This window comes from Bos grunniens, chromosome 1 (genome assembly GCF_055505025.1).
Source record: "Bos grunniens cultivar Pamir isolate PY7600 chromosome 1, Bosgru_T2T1.0, whole genome shotgun sequence".
Taxonomy (NCBI): Eukaryota; Metazoa; Chordata; class Mammalia; order Artiodactyla; family Bovidae; genus Bos; species Bos grunniens.
Window position 1 is genome coordinate 76,290,083 of NC_141165.1, and position 18,260 is coordinate 76,308,342.

Below are 18,260 nucleotides of genomic sequence, written 5' to 3' on the forward strand. Positions count from 1 at the left end.
CTTTGTCAGAGAAGGCAATGGCACCCCACTCCAGTACTCTTGCCTGGAGAATCCCATGGATGGAGGAGCCTAGTGGGCTGCTGTCTATGGGGTCACACAGAGTCGGACTGAAGTGACTTAGTAGCAGCAGCAGCAGCAGCAGCATATGGACCTTTGTAGTTTTCTCCTGGGAATTTTCCTAGAAAATACTTCAAGAGTATCTCCCACTTTCTTCCTAATTGGATCCTTCCCATCTGAACCCTGGTACCTTTGGTGATGGGTTCTAATGTGCGTCTGGTTTCAAGGGCTGGCCAGCTGTAGTAGAGTAAAACCTGAAGCTCTTGGAATTTGCAAAGATCATGTGAACAAGAATAAAGTCCACCTTTTCTGGGGAAAAAATATTTTCAGTTGCTCTGTGTTTATAAATCAGGTACAATCTGGTAGGTTTATTTGACAATCATGGAATACCAAGTAATGAATTTGTCCTTTAACCCTACAGAAGTAGCTTGCTTTATTTACCACTTTGCACAAATGGATGGTTATTACAAACATTAACATTACACTAATGAGTCTTGATAATTAAGGGACAAGTTATTCAGTTCTCAAATCTCTTCTACTTTTCTAACCCATTGACTTACTGTTGGTCATTTAATTTTTCTTTAGTACATTCATCTCTAGTTGGGTGGGAGACAAGGTTATAGGTTCAAATCCTGAACCAGGCCATCAGCTCAAATCTGAGGGCATCCTGCTTTATTATCCTCACCCAACCTTGCACATGTCTGTAGAAATCCTGATGATAAGCAGCCTCCATCATTCTCTCTGCCCAAGTTCCAGTACCAGGTGGTACAGAAGACAAAAGGGAGAACCTGATTAATTAGAACACTCTGTGTTGACAGCTTCAATAAAAGTTTCACTAAGACTAACAGTTTGGGGGTTTTCATTTATCCATGACATTCCTACCACCTCTTGCCCTCTGGTAACCCAAAGCTGGAGATTACAGACACACTTTCAGCTCCTTGAGTTCAAAGGCAAGATAGAGTACTTGGCTTGATTGGCATTTTGGAATTCTCTCCAAAAAGGCTCACTTTCAAGATTAAAGGGACTCTTCATTCAAAAGAATAGAAAACATTTTGTTACTAGACAATGAGGAATTTCAATCTAAGTGTAGGTTCAGTAAACATGAATATTCAGCAATTATGTAAGTCTCTGATGCTTTGGCAATTGGAGGGTATAAGTACACTCTTGGAACGAGGAGAGCCCCTCATTCACTGGAGAGCATTAGAAGATTGGGAAAATGCTTTCTTGTAAAATGTGAAGTAGTAAGGCCAAAAAAAGCTAAAAAAAACACAACAGTCCTACAATCTTCAAAGTAGAGATCTATAATCTTCAAAGTAGAGCTCTGAAGACCTCTCTCAGAGGGATGTTTATAGAAGGGATACTTATACTGCGAAGGGGGTTAAAACCTAAAATCCAGTCTGAAGCTAAGAGTCTCTATACAATGTTGTAATAGTTAAGGATCACAACACTATGCACTTAACTGAGAGATTCTGCAGGGTACTCACATATAAACTGCTGAATGTTCTCCTTACAAATTCCTGTAGTAGTCCAAAGCATCATACCAGCACCCAAGATATTTTAAATCTATTTATTTATTCCAAATCTCATGAGCATCCTGTGAGATCGTTGTAATTTCCATTTACACCCCAGAAAATTAAGAATCAGAGAAGTGACTAATTCACAAGGGATTAACATCTACATTTCACATAAGGGTGACACAGCCTGAGATATGGAGTTGTAAAGCCATTTGCCCAGGGTTTCTTGACAGATAATTCACTTGTTTCACTAAAGAGAGTTATTGAGTTTCCTGATTAGTATAGCAAAAAGCTGCTTTCAGAAATTCCTTTGGCCAAGTAATAAATGCAGTAAAATTTTCTTGAATAAATGTTGATTTAAATGAAGAATTAAAATTAATCACTCAAATCTTTCTTGAATATATATTACTCTTCAACCTTGTTTTTCAAACTCTAATAAAACATGTGCAAGTATGAAGAGTTTAAGGAAAATATATCAAAATGAACATGCTAATCTCATCAGTTCTAAACATAAAGATCTACTCTGTATCACAGAAATGTCCCTATGTAAAAGGACAGTAATTCTCTAACATTCTAATTAGTAAAGTACAATAGAATGTTAATAAGATATTCTTTTCTCTGTAGCTAAAAACAAACAATAAAACATGTTATGCTAAGCTTAAAAGCCACCTAAATCAACTTCTGAAATTGTAGTGGTAGGAAATAGAGAATGACTTACGGAATTAATTTTTTTTCCAAAACAGATTTCTACTTCCACAACCAAACAGCACGCATCAAGGTTCAGGGTTTACGAGAAAGTTGGTTGTTCCCCATAGTTTTTCTGGCCCTGTGTGCTGTACTGTGCTTAGCCACTCAGTCGTGTCCGACTCTTTTTGACCCCATGGACTGTAGCCTGCCAGGCTCCAGGGTGATTCTCCAGGAAAGAATACTGGAGTGGTTATCATGCCCTCCTCCAGGAGATCTTCTCAATCCAGGGGTCGAACCATGTCTCCCATGTTGCAGGTGGATTCTTTACTGTCTGAGACACCAGGGAAGCCCGAGAATACTGGAGTGGGTAGCCTAACCCTTCTCCAGGGGAATTGCCCTGATATGTGCTAACTCCCCAGGTAAGCAGAGCTGCTACTGCTGCTGCTGCTGCTAAGTCAATTCAGTCATGTCCAAATCTGTGACTCCATAGACCATAGCCCGCCAGGCTCCTCTGTCCATGATATTTTTCCTGGCAAGATAATAGAAAGGGTTACCATTTCCTCCTCCAGGAGAGCTTCCTGACCCAGGGATTGAACCTGCATCTTCTGCTTGCATAGGAGGCAGATTCTTTATGACTGAGCCACCAGGGAAGCCTGTGAGCAGAGCTGGTTCCCCTTATTTCTATCCTGTTCTTTTGGTTTCCTCCTGGGGTTACCTCTCCTCCTTTCTCCTCAGGTATCTGTCTGATCTAATAGCCTGTGCTAGGCTAACCCTTCAGCAAGGCTCAGCATGTAAATGTTTCAGAAGCCCTGACATTTTGGCTCTGGAAATACTGGAAAGAATAATTTATTCCTTCATTGATATTTTCAAAAAGCATTTGTTGACTCATCCACTCACTCACCTATAGGATAAAGTACAAACTCCTGGGCAGAGCACTGAGATCCTGCCATAACTGCCTCCCACCTGCCCTCCCACCTGCCCTCCGAGCCACTCTCCTTTCCTCTCATGTCTTGTCTTCTTACACTCCTGCCCTTTTCCCAGCCTACTTCCTGCCTCCTTGTAGGCACCCAGCTCCTGTTCTTGTGAATTCCCATTTCTCTCTCAAGCTCACAGCCAAACGTAACCTTCTTTGTGTGTGTGTGTGTGTGTGTGTGTGTGTGTGAAGTCACTTCAGCCGTGTCTGACTCTTTGTGACCCCATGGACTGTAGCCCACCAGGCTCCTCTGTCCGTGGGGATTCTCCAGACAGAAATACTGGAGTGGGGTGCCATGCCCTCTTCCAGGGGATCTTCCTGATCTAGAGATTGAACCCAGGTCTCTTACGTCTCCTGCATTGACAGGCAGGTTCTTTATCACTATTGCCACAAGGGAAGTAATAACATTCTGAAGTCTAAACGCACTCTCTTAGTTAGGTCTTTGCACTCATTATTCATGTCCCCTTGTTAAAATGAAGCTCAATCATATTATACTGTATTTCCATCTTTTGTGAGGGTTTGAGGGAGGGTTGGTATTGGGAGTTAAATTGTTTTCTCCAAGAAGATTTGTTGAAGTCCTAGCCCCCAGTGCCTCAGCATATGACCTTACACAATCTTTGACGTTATAGATGTCATCAAGTTAAGAGGAGCCATATTGGATTAGGGTGGACCAAATCCAATGACTAGTGTCCTTAAGAGGGAAATGTGGACAGAGAGACACAGGCACACAGGGAGAACATCAGGTGAAGACAGGCAGAGGTTGGAGTGGGGCAGCTACAAGTCAAGAAATACCAAGAATTGCTGGCAACCACCAGAAGCAAGCGAAGAGGCCTGGAGCAGATTCTCCCTCAGAGCCTGGGAAGGAACCCACATTGCCGACATCTTGATTTCAGACTTCCAGCCTCCAGAGCTATGAGAGAAATTTCTGTTGTTTTAGGCTACCAAGTTTGTGGTACTTTGTCACAGCACCCTTAGGAAATGAATACAGTTGCTAAGAGCCTCTGAATACGCTCATCTTTCCAACTAGACCCACAGACTCTGGCAGGTAGGGGCCGTGGTAACCTATCTTTGCTTTCAGCCCCAGCATCAAGCTACTAGAACAGATGCTCAACACGTTTGGCTGAATGAGGGCACATGCTCAGCACCACCTTTCTGGTGTTTAAGTCAGTGGATTCCCAAAGAGTTCAGACCCTGCTCTGAGTGAGGAAGCTTGTGAACAAGGCAGAGAGCGTTTGTGCCAAAATGAAGACTTACAAAAGATGAAGAGAAAAAAATTCGAAGTAGGAAAAATATGTGTCAAAAACCTTGTAGAGGACTTCCCTGGTGGCTCAGTGGATAAGAATCCACCTGCCAATACAGGGGACACAGGTTTTATCCCTGGTCCGGGAAGATCCCACACACCACTGAACAACTAAGTCCCCTGTGCCACAACTACTGAGCCTGAGCTCTAGAGCCCATGCTCCACAACAAGAAAAGCCACTTCAATGAAAAGCCTGTGCACCGCAAGCAACCAGGCAAAGTCCTTTCACAGCAACAGAGGCCCAGTGCAGCCATAAATAAATTAATGACTGTTAAAACAAAAGCTTATAGATGGAGTCTAAGAAAAGGCACAGGCCAGGACTCGGGGTGGACAGGGCAGGACTATTGTATTTTAGAGTGCATTTTGAAACAATAAGTGACGATTAGGTTCCAGAGGAGATGTTATCCTGGACTAAGGAGTTAAGGGCACGTGTGGGCAAGGTGAGAGTAACAGCAACCAAGCAGTAAGACTAGATCAGTGTTTGGGAAGGAGAACTGTATAAAGGGCCCTGAAGGTAAAGCAGATGCATTGAAATTCTATAAAATGGGATGCTGGTTGTGGCAGCAGGTTCTCATGGGGCAGAAACAGGACAAAAACCATGAGCAGCTCCAGATAGGGTGGGCCTGAGAGGGAAGAGCATCAGGATGGGCCAGCGGGTTACTGAGGACATGCTGAGGAAGAGCCATCGTGGGGTCCAAGTGGGAACTGAGGAATAAAGCGGGTGAGAGGTGTCTTGGGGACCACCCGTCATGGCGAAGTGGGAAGCAGAGGGTCCCATTTGGTAGCACAATGACTCACTCCTGAGCTCAGAGAAGATGCTGCACTTGTCAGGCCAGATGAATGAGGCTGTCTTCTGTTTTTAGAAACTTCTGCAAGACATTCCACAATACTTCCCTTGATAACTCACTTTAGCCTTTAATATGTCTCCAAGTCAGGAGATTCTTCCTCCCGTTCCAAAGGCAATTCTTCACTTTAGAAGCACATGCTTCCCCCTTGCATTCTTTCCAGAGCTGGGATGAAGAGTTAAGAGGTGTGGTCACTATTTCCTGTTGGAAATCCTTCTCACTCTACTCCCAACACATTCTAATTTTCCTCTCCAGGAAAAATGATTTTTTAAAAAAGTTTTCTCATAGGTTCTTTTAACTGTCTCTGTGTCTCTTCTTTTGTCTCTTTCCTAAGTGCTTCTTTGTCTTGGGGCACCAAACTGGGCATTCAGGGAGGCAGGAAGTATAGTGGGCTGAGTGGAAGCTGTGGAGTCAGACAGACTAAATTTGAATAGCCACTCCCCTAACTAGTTGTATGCTCCTAAACTGCATAATCTCTGTGAGCCTCAATGTTCTCATCTATAAAATGGAGCATAATACTTATGGCTACTTGGATAGCTGTGCCAGTTAAAACTAATATACATGAAATTCTTTTTTTTTAAACATGAAATTCTTGAAAGCATTCAACAAATGATGGCTCCTATTGTTAGTATGAATTGGAGCAATGCTGATTATATTGGGCTTACTACTGTCGTAAGCACTTCAATATACCCTGACAGTCACACATACTTAAAAAACAACCACTGCAGAGTTCAGATGGCAATTCTTGCTACATCTGATGGCCACATAAAACACGAACTAGTCTCTTTCAGACAGAGCAACACTATGTACAATACTGGGAACTGTGTTAAGAGAATTATATCCTTTTTATTTGATCTCCACGAAGTAGAACTGCATAACATATCAAGTAGTTATTTCATTTGCAAAGGCACTTGAATAATAACATCTTTAAAACTTTCATATTAACTGAACAAAATCATTGGAATTTTTTTAATTGGAAGAGACTAATAAAACTCCCACTGCAGATAAACTTACTCCAATCAGTTCTTTTATATCATTTTTCTTTCATAACCTATAAGTGCTACTGGGTTAATAATGTTTTAACCCAGTGAATACCAGTGAGCTTAATTAAACTGTGTGGCAAAGTGTTGAAGGAAAATACATTAAAATGCTAATAATGTTTTTTGGGGGAAGGGGACAATATGATTTATTTTTCTACAATAAGCCTTTACTTGTATAAGGAAAAGTTGTTTAAAACACAGTACATACAACTTTATAAGGACATATTATAATTATTTTAAAATACATATATGTATACATATATACATAATTATTTTAAAATACAAAGTAAACCTGCTGGAATGCACCAAAATAGCAATATTATGTTTTTGAGTGATGGGAATATGAGTGATTGGTTTTTTCATACTCTAACTTTTCTGAACTTTACAAATTATTTATGACTTTGAAATAAACTATGATATCATACTATATGATATATTATTAAATTATATAATGACATGCATTGTTATTTTATTGAAAATATTTTGTTAAGATAAATGAAGAAAAAGATGCTGTATGGTTTTGATGACTCATACCCTATGACCAATAGATATTTACCATTCCTCTTAGAGAATCTCCAAATCTCAGAGTTTTAAGGGCTTTACTGAGTCATTTAATGTGACTATTACCTGATGTGGGCTCTTTGTAATAATAAGAATGTTAAAAAGAATAGCTGGCATTGATGTGCCACACCTCTGTAGTAAGCATTTTAAATGCACTGTTTCACTGGGCCTTCAAAATAATGCTATGAGGTAAGGCACTTGTGGTGGGTGGAATAATGTCCTGAAGATATCCTTGTTCTAATCCCTGGACCCTGTGAATATGAATATGTTAGGTTACATGGCACAAGGCAATTGAGGTTGCAGCTGGAATTTAAACTGGCAGTCAGTCAGCTGACCTTGAAGGGGAAGATTATCCTGGGTTATCGGAGTCAATCCAAAGAAATCACAAGAACCCTTTTAAGTGGAAGAGGGAGGCAGAAGAGAGATTGTCAGAGGGATTCGCTGTGAGAAAGACTTGACTGGCCATTGCTACCAGGGAAGCCCAGTTGGCTCAGACGGTAAAGAATCTGCCTGCAATGCAGGAGATCTGGGTTCTATCCCTGGGTCAGGAACATCATCTGGAGAAGGAAGTGGCTACCCACCCCAATATTCTTGCCTGGAGAATTTGAAGAATTTTTGCCTGCACTTGTGGGTGCCCCTAGTTGATGGAATTGATGTCCTTATATGGGGCTCAAATCGGTTTACCTAGTCACTTTCCCCATTGATTTATCATTCAAAATAACCTAATTCCTCCTGTATGAGAAGCACTTTTAAAATATTTGAGGCCAATAATCACTTTTCCCTCAGTCTTCTCTTCTTTTGGTGAAATAATCCCCTATTCAGCCCTTCCTTATAAGACATGGTTTCAGATTCCAGTATTTTTCTGACCTCTCCCTTCTGGAAAGAATCCAGACTATCAACACCCATTTGAGGACCTGGCCAGTTTCTATCTTACTCTGAACTTTTGTACTTTGATTTTCTTCCATGAAGTTATCATGCTGACCATAACCTTCTGAACTTCATTATATACTGTATGCTGTGCTCTTTGATGGAAATATTTCTAGAGAGGAGTCAACAAATAAGTACCGATAACTTTTGGATTATCTGGCCTACAGACTTGAAAACATAGCTGGCTTTCAAGTTCCTTTCTGGTATTATCACAAACTGATTCTAGTCTTTGTTGACATGAATCATACCTTTTTTTGTTTGTTTGTTTTAGTCTGGAAGGGGCTAGAGGGAAAGGCCTGTTAAGCTACAGCAAGGAAATGTTCTGATGAACAAGCAACTTTGTAAGGAGTCTTGAGATATCATAGGCTGCTTGTGTGTACCAGTCTGAGAAGTTGTGCTGTCCGTTGCAACATGGACTGGGGAGCCAGGAGGAAAATGGAAATGTTAAAAGAGTCCATGTAGTTTCATCATATCATTTAAAATATTTGGAATCTTTACAGCAGAGACCTGCACACAAAGATTAATCGCAGCCTCCTAAAATCTCTGACCATCCACAGCTTTAAATGATCTGTGTTGCTGTTCCCTCATTTCTGCAAATAATCAAGGGCTGACTGTAAACAAACAAGGCAGCCAAAAAAACCCTGGTCTTGAGCAGTTGCGTAATGATGAAGGCCTGGTGGAAAAAACACGAACCCATATTTCATTCATTTCACTCACTGTGTCTCTGTTGAGGTGGGGTGAGGAGGGTGGGGGATAAAACATTTTTGTGGGCTAGTATAGAAACATTCAACTAATTAAATAAGTGGGTCTGTCAGACTTGACTTGAAGACTTGAAAGTACTTGAACACAAAGCATAAGGTTTGCATTTCCTTTATAAATACCTACAGGAGTAAGAATAAAAACAGAAAATGCCATAATCGGCTTCATTTGGGACTTTTCTGAATCCTATATGTTTGAAAAAAAATCATTTGATATATTGAGGGAAACAGGTGCAGACAGTGTGGCCTCTGAATACCTAGGGCAGGTTTTCTTGGGCTCCTGAGCATTAGATAAACCCAATTCAGGCACAGAATATAAACATTTTATTCCTGATGCATCTGCTGCTGTTGTACACTGATGCTTTGGAAAAGTCAAACATCTGGGCTGTAACACTGGGCTCCCTCACAGGGCTCCTGGAAAGAATAGCTTAGCCCAGTTTCATTTCTAGATGAAAACGAATATCTTAAGTAAATGGAGATACAGCTTATGTTTGTGACTGCAGACAATGCTATAAGTATTCAAGAGAGGAGGCCTCTTTCCTTCCAGAATTGCATGACTTGAGCTTTGCTGGCTTCTATTCTGCCTCCCACTGAACATCTCTGTGCTCATCTAAAGTGGGAGAAGAGATGCTCAGTGGGAGAGGTAAGAGCGAGCATCAACGAAGGAAGGGGAGTCACACCTCCAGTGTCTGTCCGCCCTGGGTCACCCACCTACCCTGCAGCTTGAGCTCCGTGGCCCCAGCTGGTAAGCCCAAAGTTCCCATGGAGACCATGGCACCTGTCCTGTAACCCCTGCCCTTTTCACTCTCTTCTAGTTCCTTCTGTTACCATGTCCTCAGCGGTTGGTGATCCCTATCTTGATCTTGCTGGTAGCCTGAACTTGGCATCTGGACTTACAATCTACAGTCTTCAGACCCTGCCTCTTACACACCCATGGAGCCAATAAAGGGACTTTTTTCTATAGCTCCAATCTGTAGAATCCAATCCTGGTTAATTGGTGCCATCCTTCCATCCTCTGGGGCTTCCCTGGTAGCTCAGATGGTAAAGAATCCATCTGTAATGCAGGAGACCCGGGTTTGATCCCTGGGTCCAATCCCTGGGTCAGGAAGATCCCCTAGAGAAAGGAATGGATACCTACTCCAGTGTTCTTGCCTGGAGAATTCCACAGGCAGAGGAGCCTGGCAGACTATAGTCCATGTGGTTGCAAAGAATCAGATACAACTGAGCGAGTAACACTTTTGCTTTTTTTTCCTATCCCCCAAGAGAAGATTTGGACAGATTCAATATATCACAGCTGGAGTCTCCTCCAACTTTTAGGTGTCCTCCAACTTTTCAGTTCAAGGGCCATATCAATGAGGCAGACTCTATAATTGCATCCCACTTGCCACTCCATCAGAAAAGCCTTTTATTGTCAATGCTTTATTGTCAAATTTAAGGAAATGCTTTCCTCATGCTTGTCATTCAATAATATTCAACAATAAATATTTACTAAGGACCTACTATGTGTCAGGCACTTATGCATTAACTCATTAAACACTTTTAGCAACCTTGTAAGATTCCGTAGGAAGCAAAGGATTAAAGAGATTAAGTAACTTGCCCAAGGTCACATAGCTAGTAAGTGGCAGAGCCAAGTTCTGATGCCAACTTGGGCTATACCCTGCTGCCTCATTCTATAAATAACTATTAAGGGCTTAGTTATTTGTGAGATGTTATTTCCAACCTCTTAAGGACTCAGGCTTCGTTAGAACTTCTGGGGAACCCCTCATGAGCTACTCCTGGTTCCAAGAAAGTGAACATTCCTGAGCCTGTTCATGACCCAAGGGCTTTTGAGAAAGATGGTCAGCTTCTGGTAGGAATGAAGCATTGTTTTCGGTCTCTTTCAAGGACCTAACAGGAAATATCTTGCTTTAGCTTAAACCGCTGAGGGACATATTCAAGTGGATGGCACTCAGCAGGCTTGGAATAACACATTCTTCAAGTGCTCTGAGTTTCTGACCAACAGTTAAAGAACACCACAGCTAGACTTCTCTTTCTGGATACTCACTGACGGTGACATTGGAATCAGGTACTTATTCCAATTAGGAACCCCCCATCTGTTCCATACAAACAAAACGCTTCACAGAGAATTAATCCAGAAACTTCACGGTCTACTCGTTCTTGAACACGTGGAAGATACGGCTAGCATCTTTGGCTCATTTGCTAGTACTAACTACTGCCTGTTTGAGGGACTGATAATCCTTCCTCCTCCTCCCCTAATTGGAACCCTGTTTTCTCCATTCTTTTACCTTTATTGCTAACCCCCATTCTGTGAGCCCTGGCAAATGTGTCTTTGTATTTTAATCTACTCTCTCCTTGTTGTTGATAGAGGAGCCTTGTAGGCTACAGTTCATGGGGTTGCAAAGAGTTGGACACGACTGAGCGACTAACACAACTTCTTGCCAGGGCCAGCTCGTGAATATGAGTTCTGTATAGTCACATGGGGCCTCACACTGAGAAGGGCCTTGTGCTTGGTTTAACTCTGCTGTCACTGACTTGAAATTCTTAATGATTTTTGAACAAGGGACCCACACTTCCACTTTGCATTGGGCCACGCAATCATGTAGTCAGTCCTACTCCTTGCTGTGGACACTGAGAGCAGGAGAAGAGTCCTACCACACAACGTAAGCGTGGTGGGATAACTGCAGTCCTCCTTCGGAACTCAGCGGGCCTTTCCCCCATAGAGATGGTTCATAAAGGCGGATCAAGCTGATAATAGCTCTACCTTCTTAGCCTCAATTTCTTCATCTCTAAAATGGAGCAGCAGCACTTGCCCTTGCATGTCACTGTAAGCACTGGGTGGGATCATGTATAAAGTACCCATCAGAATGTTTGACATACAACTGGTATTTGCTAGATGCAATCCATGGAAGGTAACAGGTGCAGGAAACAAGAGATTAAACTCTGGAGTTAGAAGCTAGCTCAAACCTTATCATCCCCACTGCTTAAACAAGATGTATGATATTGGCCAGGCGACTTAGCTTCTCCTAGCTTCAGTTCCATTATCTGCAAAATGGAAATGTTAGTATTTACCTTGTAGGGCAGTTTTGGGATTCAAATATTCTAATGAATTTAAAGTGTCTATTTCACCACCTGGCATGTAGCAGGAGCTCGAAATATAACAGTTCTTAGTTTGGTTCCCTTTTAACATCATTTCTGTACTCTACACAATTCATTTATAAGTGATGCTGGGATACAACCATTAACAAGTGTGTTATTCAATACAACTTCCTATATGCTCTATGACCTATAACATATAGCCTCCCTGTATGTGAAAATCATTTTGTAAAAAAAAATTTGAGGCCTGTATTTCCTTCTTTGCTAGACTATGAATTCCTTGAAGGCAGGAACCAAGTCTTATTTACCCTTTTATCCTAGAACACCTTCTAACACACACAATCCCAAGAGAATTAAATCTCTCTTTTGTTGTTCATGCCAACAATGAGATGATAAATTTTATAATATTCCTAAGTCAGCGATTAATAATTAGCCTGTTAATGATTAGAAGTAGCACACGTGCATGCTAAGTTGTTTCAGTAGTGTCTGACTCTTTGCAGCCCTATGCACTAGAGACCGCCAGGCTCCTCTGTCCATGGTATTCTTCAGGCAAGAATACTAGAGTAGGTTGCCATGCCCTTCTCCAGAGGATCTTTCTGACCCAGGGATCAAACCCGCGTCTCTTACATCTCCTACTCCAGCAGGCAGGTTCTTTACCACTAGCGCCACCTGGGAAGCCCTAGGAAGTAGGAGCTCCAAATAGCCCCATCTTTGCCATCAAAGGCCTTCTAATCCTTGTCCTTGGAGAAGGCAATGGCACCCCACTCCAGTACTCTTGCCTGGCAAATCCCATGGACGGAGGAGCCTGGTAGGCTGCAGTCCATGGGGTCGATAAGAGTCGGACACAACTGAGCGACTTCACTTTCACTTTTCACTTTCATGCATTGGAGAAGGATGTGGCAACCCACTCCAGTGTTCTTGCCTGGAAAATCCCAGGGACAGGGATGCCTGGTGGGCTGCTGTCTCTGGGGTGGCACAGAGTCGGACATGACTGAAGCAACTTAGCAGCAGCAGCAGCAGCAATCCTTGTCCATCACATCTGGCTCATCACCCAGCATCCTTGGGTCTGGTTCTTGCTTCATTAACAAAGCAATTCCACAGGGAACATAACTTAGTTTTGTGTAACCAACCACCTTCCCTGGCAACAACCTGTGTCCAGAGGCCACTGGGGAAAGAATTTCCTGAAATCCCAATAGTTGAGTCATAATTTGATACCTCTTAAGACTCAAAGGGAGAAGGCAATGGCACCCCACTCCAGTACTCTTGCCTGGAAAATCCCATGGACGGAGGAGCCTGGTAGGCTCCAGTCCATGGGGTCGCTAAGAGTCAGACACGACTGAGCAACTTCACTTTCACTTTTCACTTTCACGCATTGGAGATGGAAATGGCAACCCACTCCAGTGTTCTTGCCTGGAGAATCCCAGGGACAGGGGAGCCTGGTGGGCTGCCATCTATGGGGTCGCACAGAGTCGGACACGACTGAAATGACTTAGCAGCAGCAGGACTCAAAGAGGGCTCAGAACTGTGACTTTAACCATTGGAGGGTAATGGGCCTCTTCAAGAACCTTCTGATAGTTAATGGACATTCTCTCCAGAAAAATATATTCAATATCTTACATACAGTTTCAAGGTGCCCGCAGAACTCCTGCAGCCCTTGTACCTAGGTTAGTAATTCTTGTTAAAATAGCCCAGAAAACTGAAGAGCAATGCAAAAGATTCAGTTTTCCTGATAAATTCTAGCCCTGACAAGTCACATTCCCTTGTTCAAAACAGAACAAAACAGTTACAACTCCCTAGATTTAACCTCAGGGTTATCCCTGAGGGCCTAGTCCTAGGTATTAACAGTAAGGGCATCCAGCCAAGCAGTGACTACTCTTTGGAAAACCTAAGTTCAGCTGAGTAAAACGAAGCTGTGTTTGATAATATCGTTTACATTTCTAAATCCCGGGTATCAAGCTTTCTTCCTATCCCTTGTGGCCCTCCCTAAATTTAGCCGCTGGTGTAATGGGGTAACCATGGCAACAGCCACCTGCCTATTTAAAACCATCTCCAAAGCTAAATAAGGAAGCCTGGGAAAAATGGCTGCTCGTCTGCCTCTCCGTGGACAAATTGGGCATTCCTGGGCATTTTCAATAGGAGTAAGCAGGCAGGGTAGCAGCAGCATGGACTCAAGTTTTTAACAGGAAGTGTTCTGAGACCTTGTGAAACAGGGTCTGCCTTGGAGCCACTATGTTTGCACTTATTAGAAGGCACATGGATTTATACGCAAATCTCCGTGATTGTCTTCCTAGATGATCGCACTACCCTTGACCTCAACCAGGTGAAGGGTGAGGTGCACAGTTTACTGCAAAGGAGAGTCTTGCTGATAGAAACGGGAAGTGGGGAGGAAAAACGTTCATTCAGATCAGTGAGATTGTTCATACTCTGCACTGAAATGCACAGCTACAACTTTTTCCTGACTATACCTGATCATGTGGATACTGATGATTGCTCTTTTTATGTCATATGTTCACCTGTCTATCGATTTTTGGAGTATGGAGAAATTCTTCCCGCCTTCTGGTTCCTTGCTGTCTACAGAGGCTTTGCTTCTTTCCATGAAAGGAGACCACCCAACAGACCACACCGAAGAGCTTGCTTTTCCCCAGGCAGGCTGTTTTTCACTGCTCATATGGATCTTTTTGTACGTTTGGTTCCTTCTCCCTGGGTTGCCCTTCTTTTTCCTGTCAACCTGAAAAACAATACTTAACTTGTTTTGTGTCTTGGCCCAGGCATCTCTCTAGTTGGAAGACCCTCCACATCAAATTCCATGCCCCTGCTTTGTGGATTCATATCACCTAACACAAATCACTATGCACATCTGCTTTCGAGTCCTCCTCCATCCCTGGACTGTGAGCCTCCTACACATGTCTATCCAAAAGGCCTATACAATAGTGCCTGGTGATGTGTTCAAAATATATATTCACTGAACAAATGAATGAATGAACAGAACCCCCATGGATTTCACAAACATTTGGCATCTTAAGAAACATGTGTGCATGAGTATGCATAATGGTATCTGTGTATAAAGGGGACCTTAAAAGTCTGGAATGGATGGAAGAGAAATATTTTTTAAAAAGTGATTTGTGTGTGTGTGTGTATATATTAGAGGGAAAAAGATCACAAGAAAAGCATCAGTTGATTTGTAAGTTTGTGACTATTGTAGGAATAGGAGTTGAAAATATACATATTAATAGTATTTTGTGAGTTGACTTGGTGTGTTTGAGAGAGAAAATACTTTCTAATAAGGTTAGCTGAGCTACTATTAGATCCCACAGATCACTCTTCCTGAAGTCGAAGTGGCTTCATTATGTTCAGTTTCTGATCCCTAAAAAGATTTCCGTAATCCTGATTAAACTCCCAGGCATGGGGTGAGGGGAAAGAAGAGGAATGAAAATGATGGAGCTCCGAGGAAGTGCATGGCTTTACATGAAGGTGTGTGGGTAACACTGGACTTCTGCTTGGTGGGCTAAATAAAGTTCCTTAGACTCAGTCTGAGCCCAAATCAATACCCACTCTCCTCCCCACCTGCTTGAGGGTGGGGTGGGATCCAGTGGTCACCCTGATAAGGTCCAACCATAAGAAAAGAGAAAGGATGCAAATTAACCACCAAGAAGAGAAAAAGAAGGGAGAACGGTAATTGAACCATCCCAGGGGTAGTTCTATGGACCCGCCTGCAGAATGGTATGACTCTGCAAATGATCTGGTTTCCTTTTTTCTATTCCATTTTTGGACCAAGCTTCCGGCCTGCACAAGGTGCGCGGGCTGAGGCTGGGCTGTGGTGGGCTCCCCGCCTCAGCAGGGCCGCTCTCTGCTGCCCTCTGCCGGCAGGGGAGGGGGAAGCGCCGCCATCTCGGCCCCTCAGCCATGGCCAGGGCTGCCACCAGCTCCCTTTTGTGAGGAAGGGAAGCCAAGGCCTCTGCCCTCTGCCTGCCCCTCCCCCGGGGAATCGAGGGGCTCAGGATGGGGGCGCTGTAGGTTTTGAGAAAGCGACCATACCCCAGGAGGGGGAATCCAAGTTAGCCAAGCTCAGACCCCTACTCCCCAAGGCGGGCACACCACACTCTCCCTCCTGGCCCAGGCCCTCCCATTGCACCATCACCCTCTGGCAGGGGACGGGCTGCCAGACCGTGGCGGGTTTTTGACATTATTTTCTTCTTGGAAATGGAAGCCCTCCTTCCCGCAACGTGGCAGGAAAGCCCTGGGCCGCAGAGCTGAGAACATTTTGGAGAGCGCAGGTGGAGGCCTGGGACCCGCGGCCGCGTGGGTGGGGCAGGCAAGCAGTGCAGTCCCGGCTACCGGCTACCTCCGCAGGGCCCTCTTACCTGCTGTTGAACTTTTCAGGGTGTTTCTCTCTCATCACGTGGAACCTGTGTGCAATGGAAGCATCCTGAAAGGGAAAGGGACAGAAAGCAGATTCCTGGTTAGTGGTCCTGATCCTGTGCAATGTGGAAGGAAGGGAAGGGACACACGCTTTCACTGAACTTCCCAGATGTCAGGGGGAGACCAGGGAGGCCCCCTGCAGAGGCTGGACACCAGGTCCAAGGTTAGGGGCGAGGGCCCTCATGCTGTTAGAGCTGATGCCAGACGACGACTCCTAATGTTCACTGCTACCCTTTCTAGCTCAGGGTGAGTTAAGGGGATGGTGCTGCCCTTTGGGGGAGAGGCTTGCCCTTTGGGGAGAGGGGGTGTGTCTGAGTGTGTGAGCAGTGAGAAAGCAGAAGCCCACATGGGGCTGAATGTGTTTGGAAATGCCTCACCCTATTCACTCTTTAAAGAAATACTTTGTATTCTGTAATATTTTAAGAGTCATAAGTAGTTGCAAAAATAGTACAGAGTGCCTGTGGCCCTTTCACCCAGCTCCCCCCAATGATAACATCTTATGTAACTATAGTGCATGGTCGAAACCAGAAAACTGATGTGGGTAGAGGCTGTTATATATTAACTCTTAGTCATCCATATCAGTAGACAGAATTGGTAGCACTGGATAACAGGCTTAGCAGATAATTAAAAATATATTTAAACTTCTGGCTTTTGCCTCTTGATCACTCCATGGAATCGACTCTCCCCAAGGTCAGCAAGAGTCTCATTACCACGTTCTATGGATACTGTGCTATCCTCCTATTAGCACATTCCTTTGCTCTACTTTGGCCACCTGCTCCTCAGTTAGGATGGCTCTCATGTCACCATGCTTCCGGGCTCTCCATGCTCAGAGCAGAACCTCTCAGCCTTGACTCCATTCTGCAGCCTATGTTCCCTGCCATGGGCTATATCCAGGTGTCTTAGTTGTTACTAGCACGTAGCTGCTGCTGTCTCTACAATGTATCGCTGGAGAACCAACCCTGAACTTCAGACCTAAAACTGAACTCATCTTTCCTCCTCAGATTGGGTCCTCGGCTCTTGTTACTGGTCTCCTTTTCCAGCAGAAGAATGTGTAAAAGCCCCTTCACGGCTCAGGCCTCCTGCCAGCACGTCAGCTGCAGGTGGTGGGTTTTAGAAATAAACAGGCTAATTGAGCTGGGGGTGGGGGTGGGGTGGTGACAGAACAAGGAAGCTGATTCAGATTTGTGCAGGGAAGAGATACAGAAACTCATTTACTGGAATGTGTAACTAAAAGAAAATTCAAATTCCATACAGTGAGTTTTTAGCTATATCAATTTCATTTCTTGATATTGGAAATTCTACAAAATTTCTGGAAAAAAATGGTAAACATCAGGAGGTATAGTTCAATGAAGCAACTTTCTTTCTTTCTTTTTTTTTTTGAGCATGTGCTTTGAGTGGTGAATAAAGACTACGGGCTAAGTGTGGGGACAGAAAATCCAGAAGTAAGATAGGGGCCAAAGGGGAGCTTTCGTAATATTTTTACTTGGCAGAAGAATAAACCCAGTGAGCAGCCCCCTGTTGAAAGGCAGACAGGGCAAGTCAAGGATATGGGTTTATTTTATGGTCGGCTAACACTCTTTGCTGAAACAATGTCTTGGGAATTTAACATTTAAACTCCAGTTACTGATTCATTATTTATTTAAGATACATCAGGAGTTGAAATTGAAGCACCCCTGTGGACAATGGGAGGAGAGGGGCAACATTAGAGGAGGGTGGTGGGGGTCTGGTCTCTGTCCCCTCGGTGGATCCAGCCTGCACAGCTTCTCCAGGCAGGAGCGTTTCCTGCCTTCAGAGTGCGCCCACCTCCCTCCTAAGCAAGTTTTGTGAGGTTGCTGAATAAGATTCATGTGACATCTGTCAAATGCTTCTCTAGAATTCAAGAAACATTCCGTCTACTTGTGTTCCTTTGAAGCACTGATTTTCTTCTGTAAGCGGGAAAAAAAAAACCCAGAAGAAAAAGAAAGAAAAGAAAAAAGTAATCACATGTTGCCTGGCATGATTTGTACTTCACTCTCCCCCACCCCCAATGCTGTAGTGACTGGCTCCTGGCTTTTTAATTCCCTAGGATATGTGCATAGGTCCCTGC

The 18,260-nt window shown here is 43.6% G+C and overlaps 1 protein-coding gene across 7 annotated transcripts in view; it reads right to left on the reverse strand.

Annotated features, from left to right (window-relative positions):
* DGKG (diacylglycerol kinase gamma) overlaps positions 1 to 18,260 on the reverse strand; it is a 223,094-nt gene that overhangs the window by 79,960 nt on the left and 124,874 nt on the right. For 5 of the 7 annotated variants that reach the window (XM_086398113.1, XM_086398109.1, XM_086398104.1 and 2 more), the window contains one exon: positions 16,117 to 16,181. In XM_086398113.1, coding sequence (XP_086254239.1) covers positions 16,117 to 16,181 — 65 coding nt within the window. Of the gene's footprint in view, positions 1 to 14,135; positions 14,484 to 16,116; positions 16,182 to 17,947; positions 18,100 to 18,260 lie in introns of those variants that run through there. The other 2 variants (XM_086398116.1, XM_086398119.1) reach the window with 2 other exon arrangements.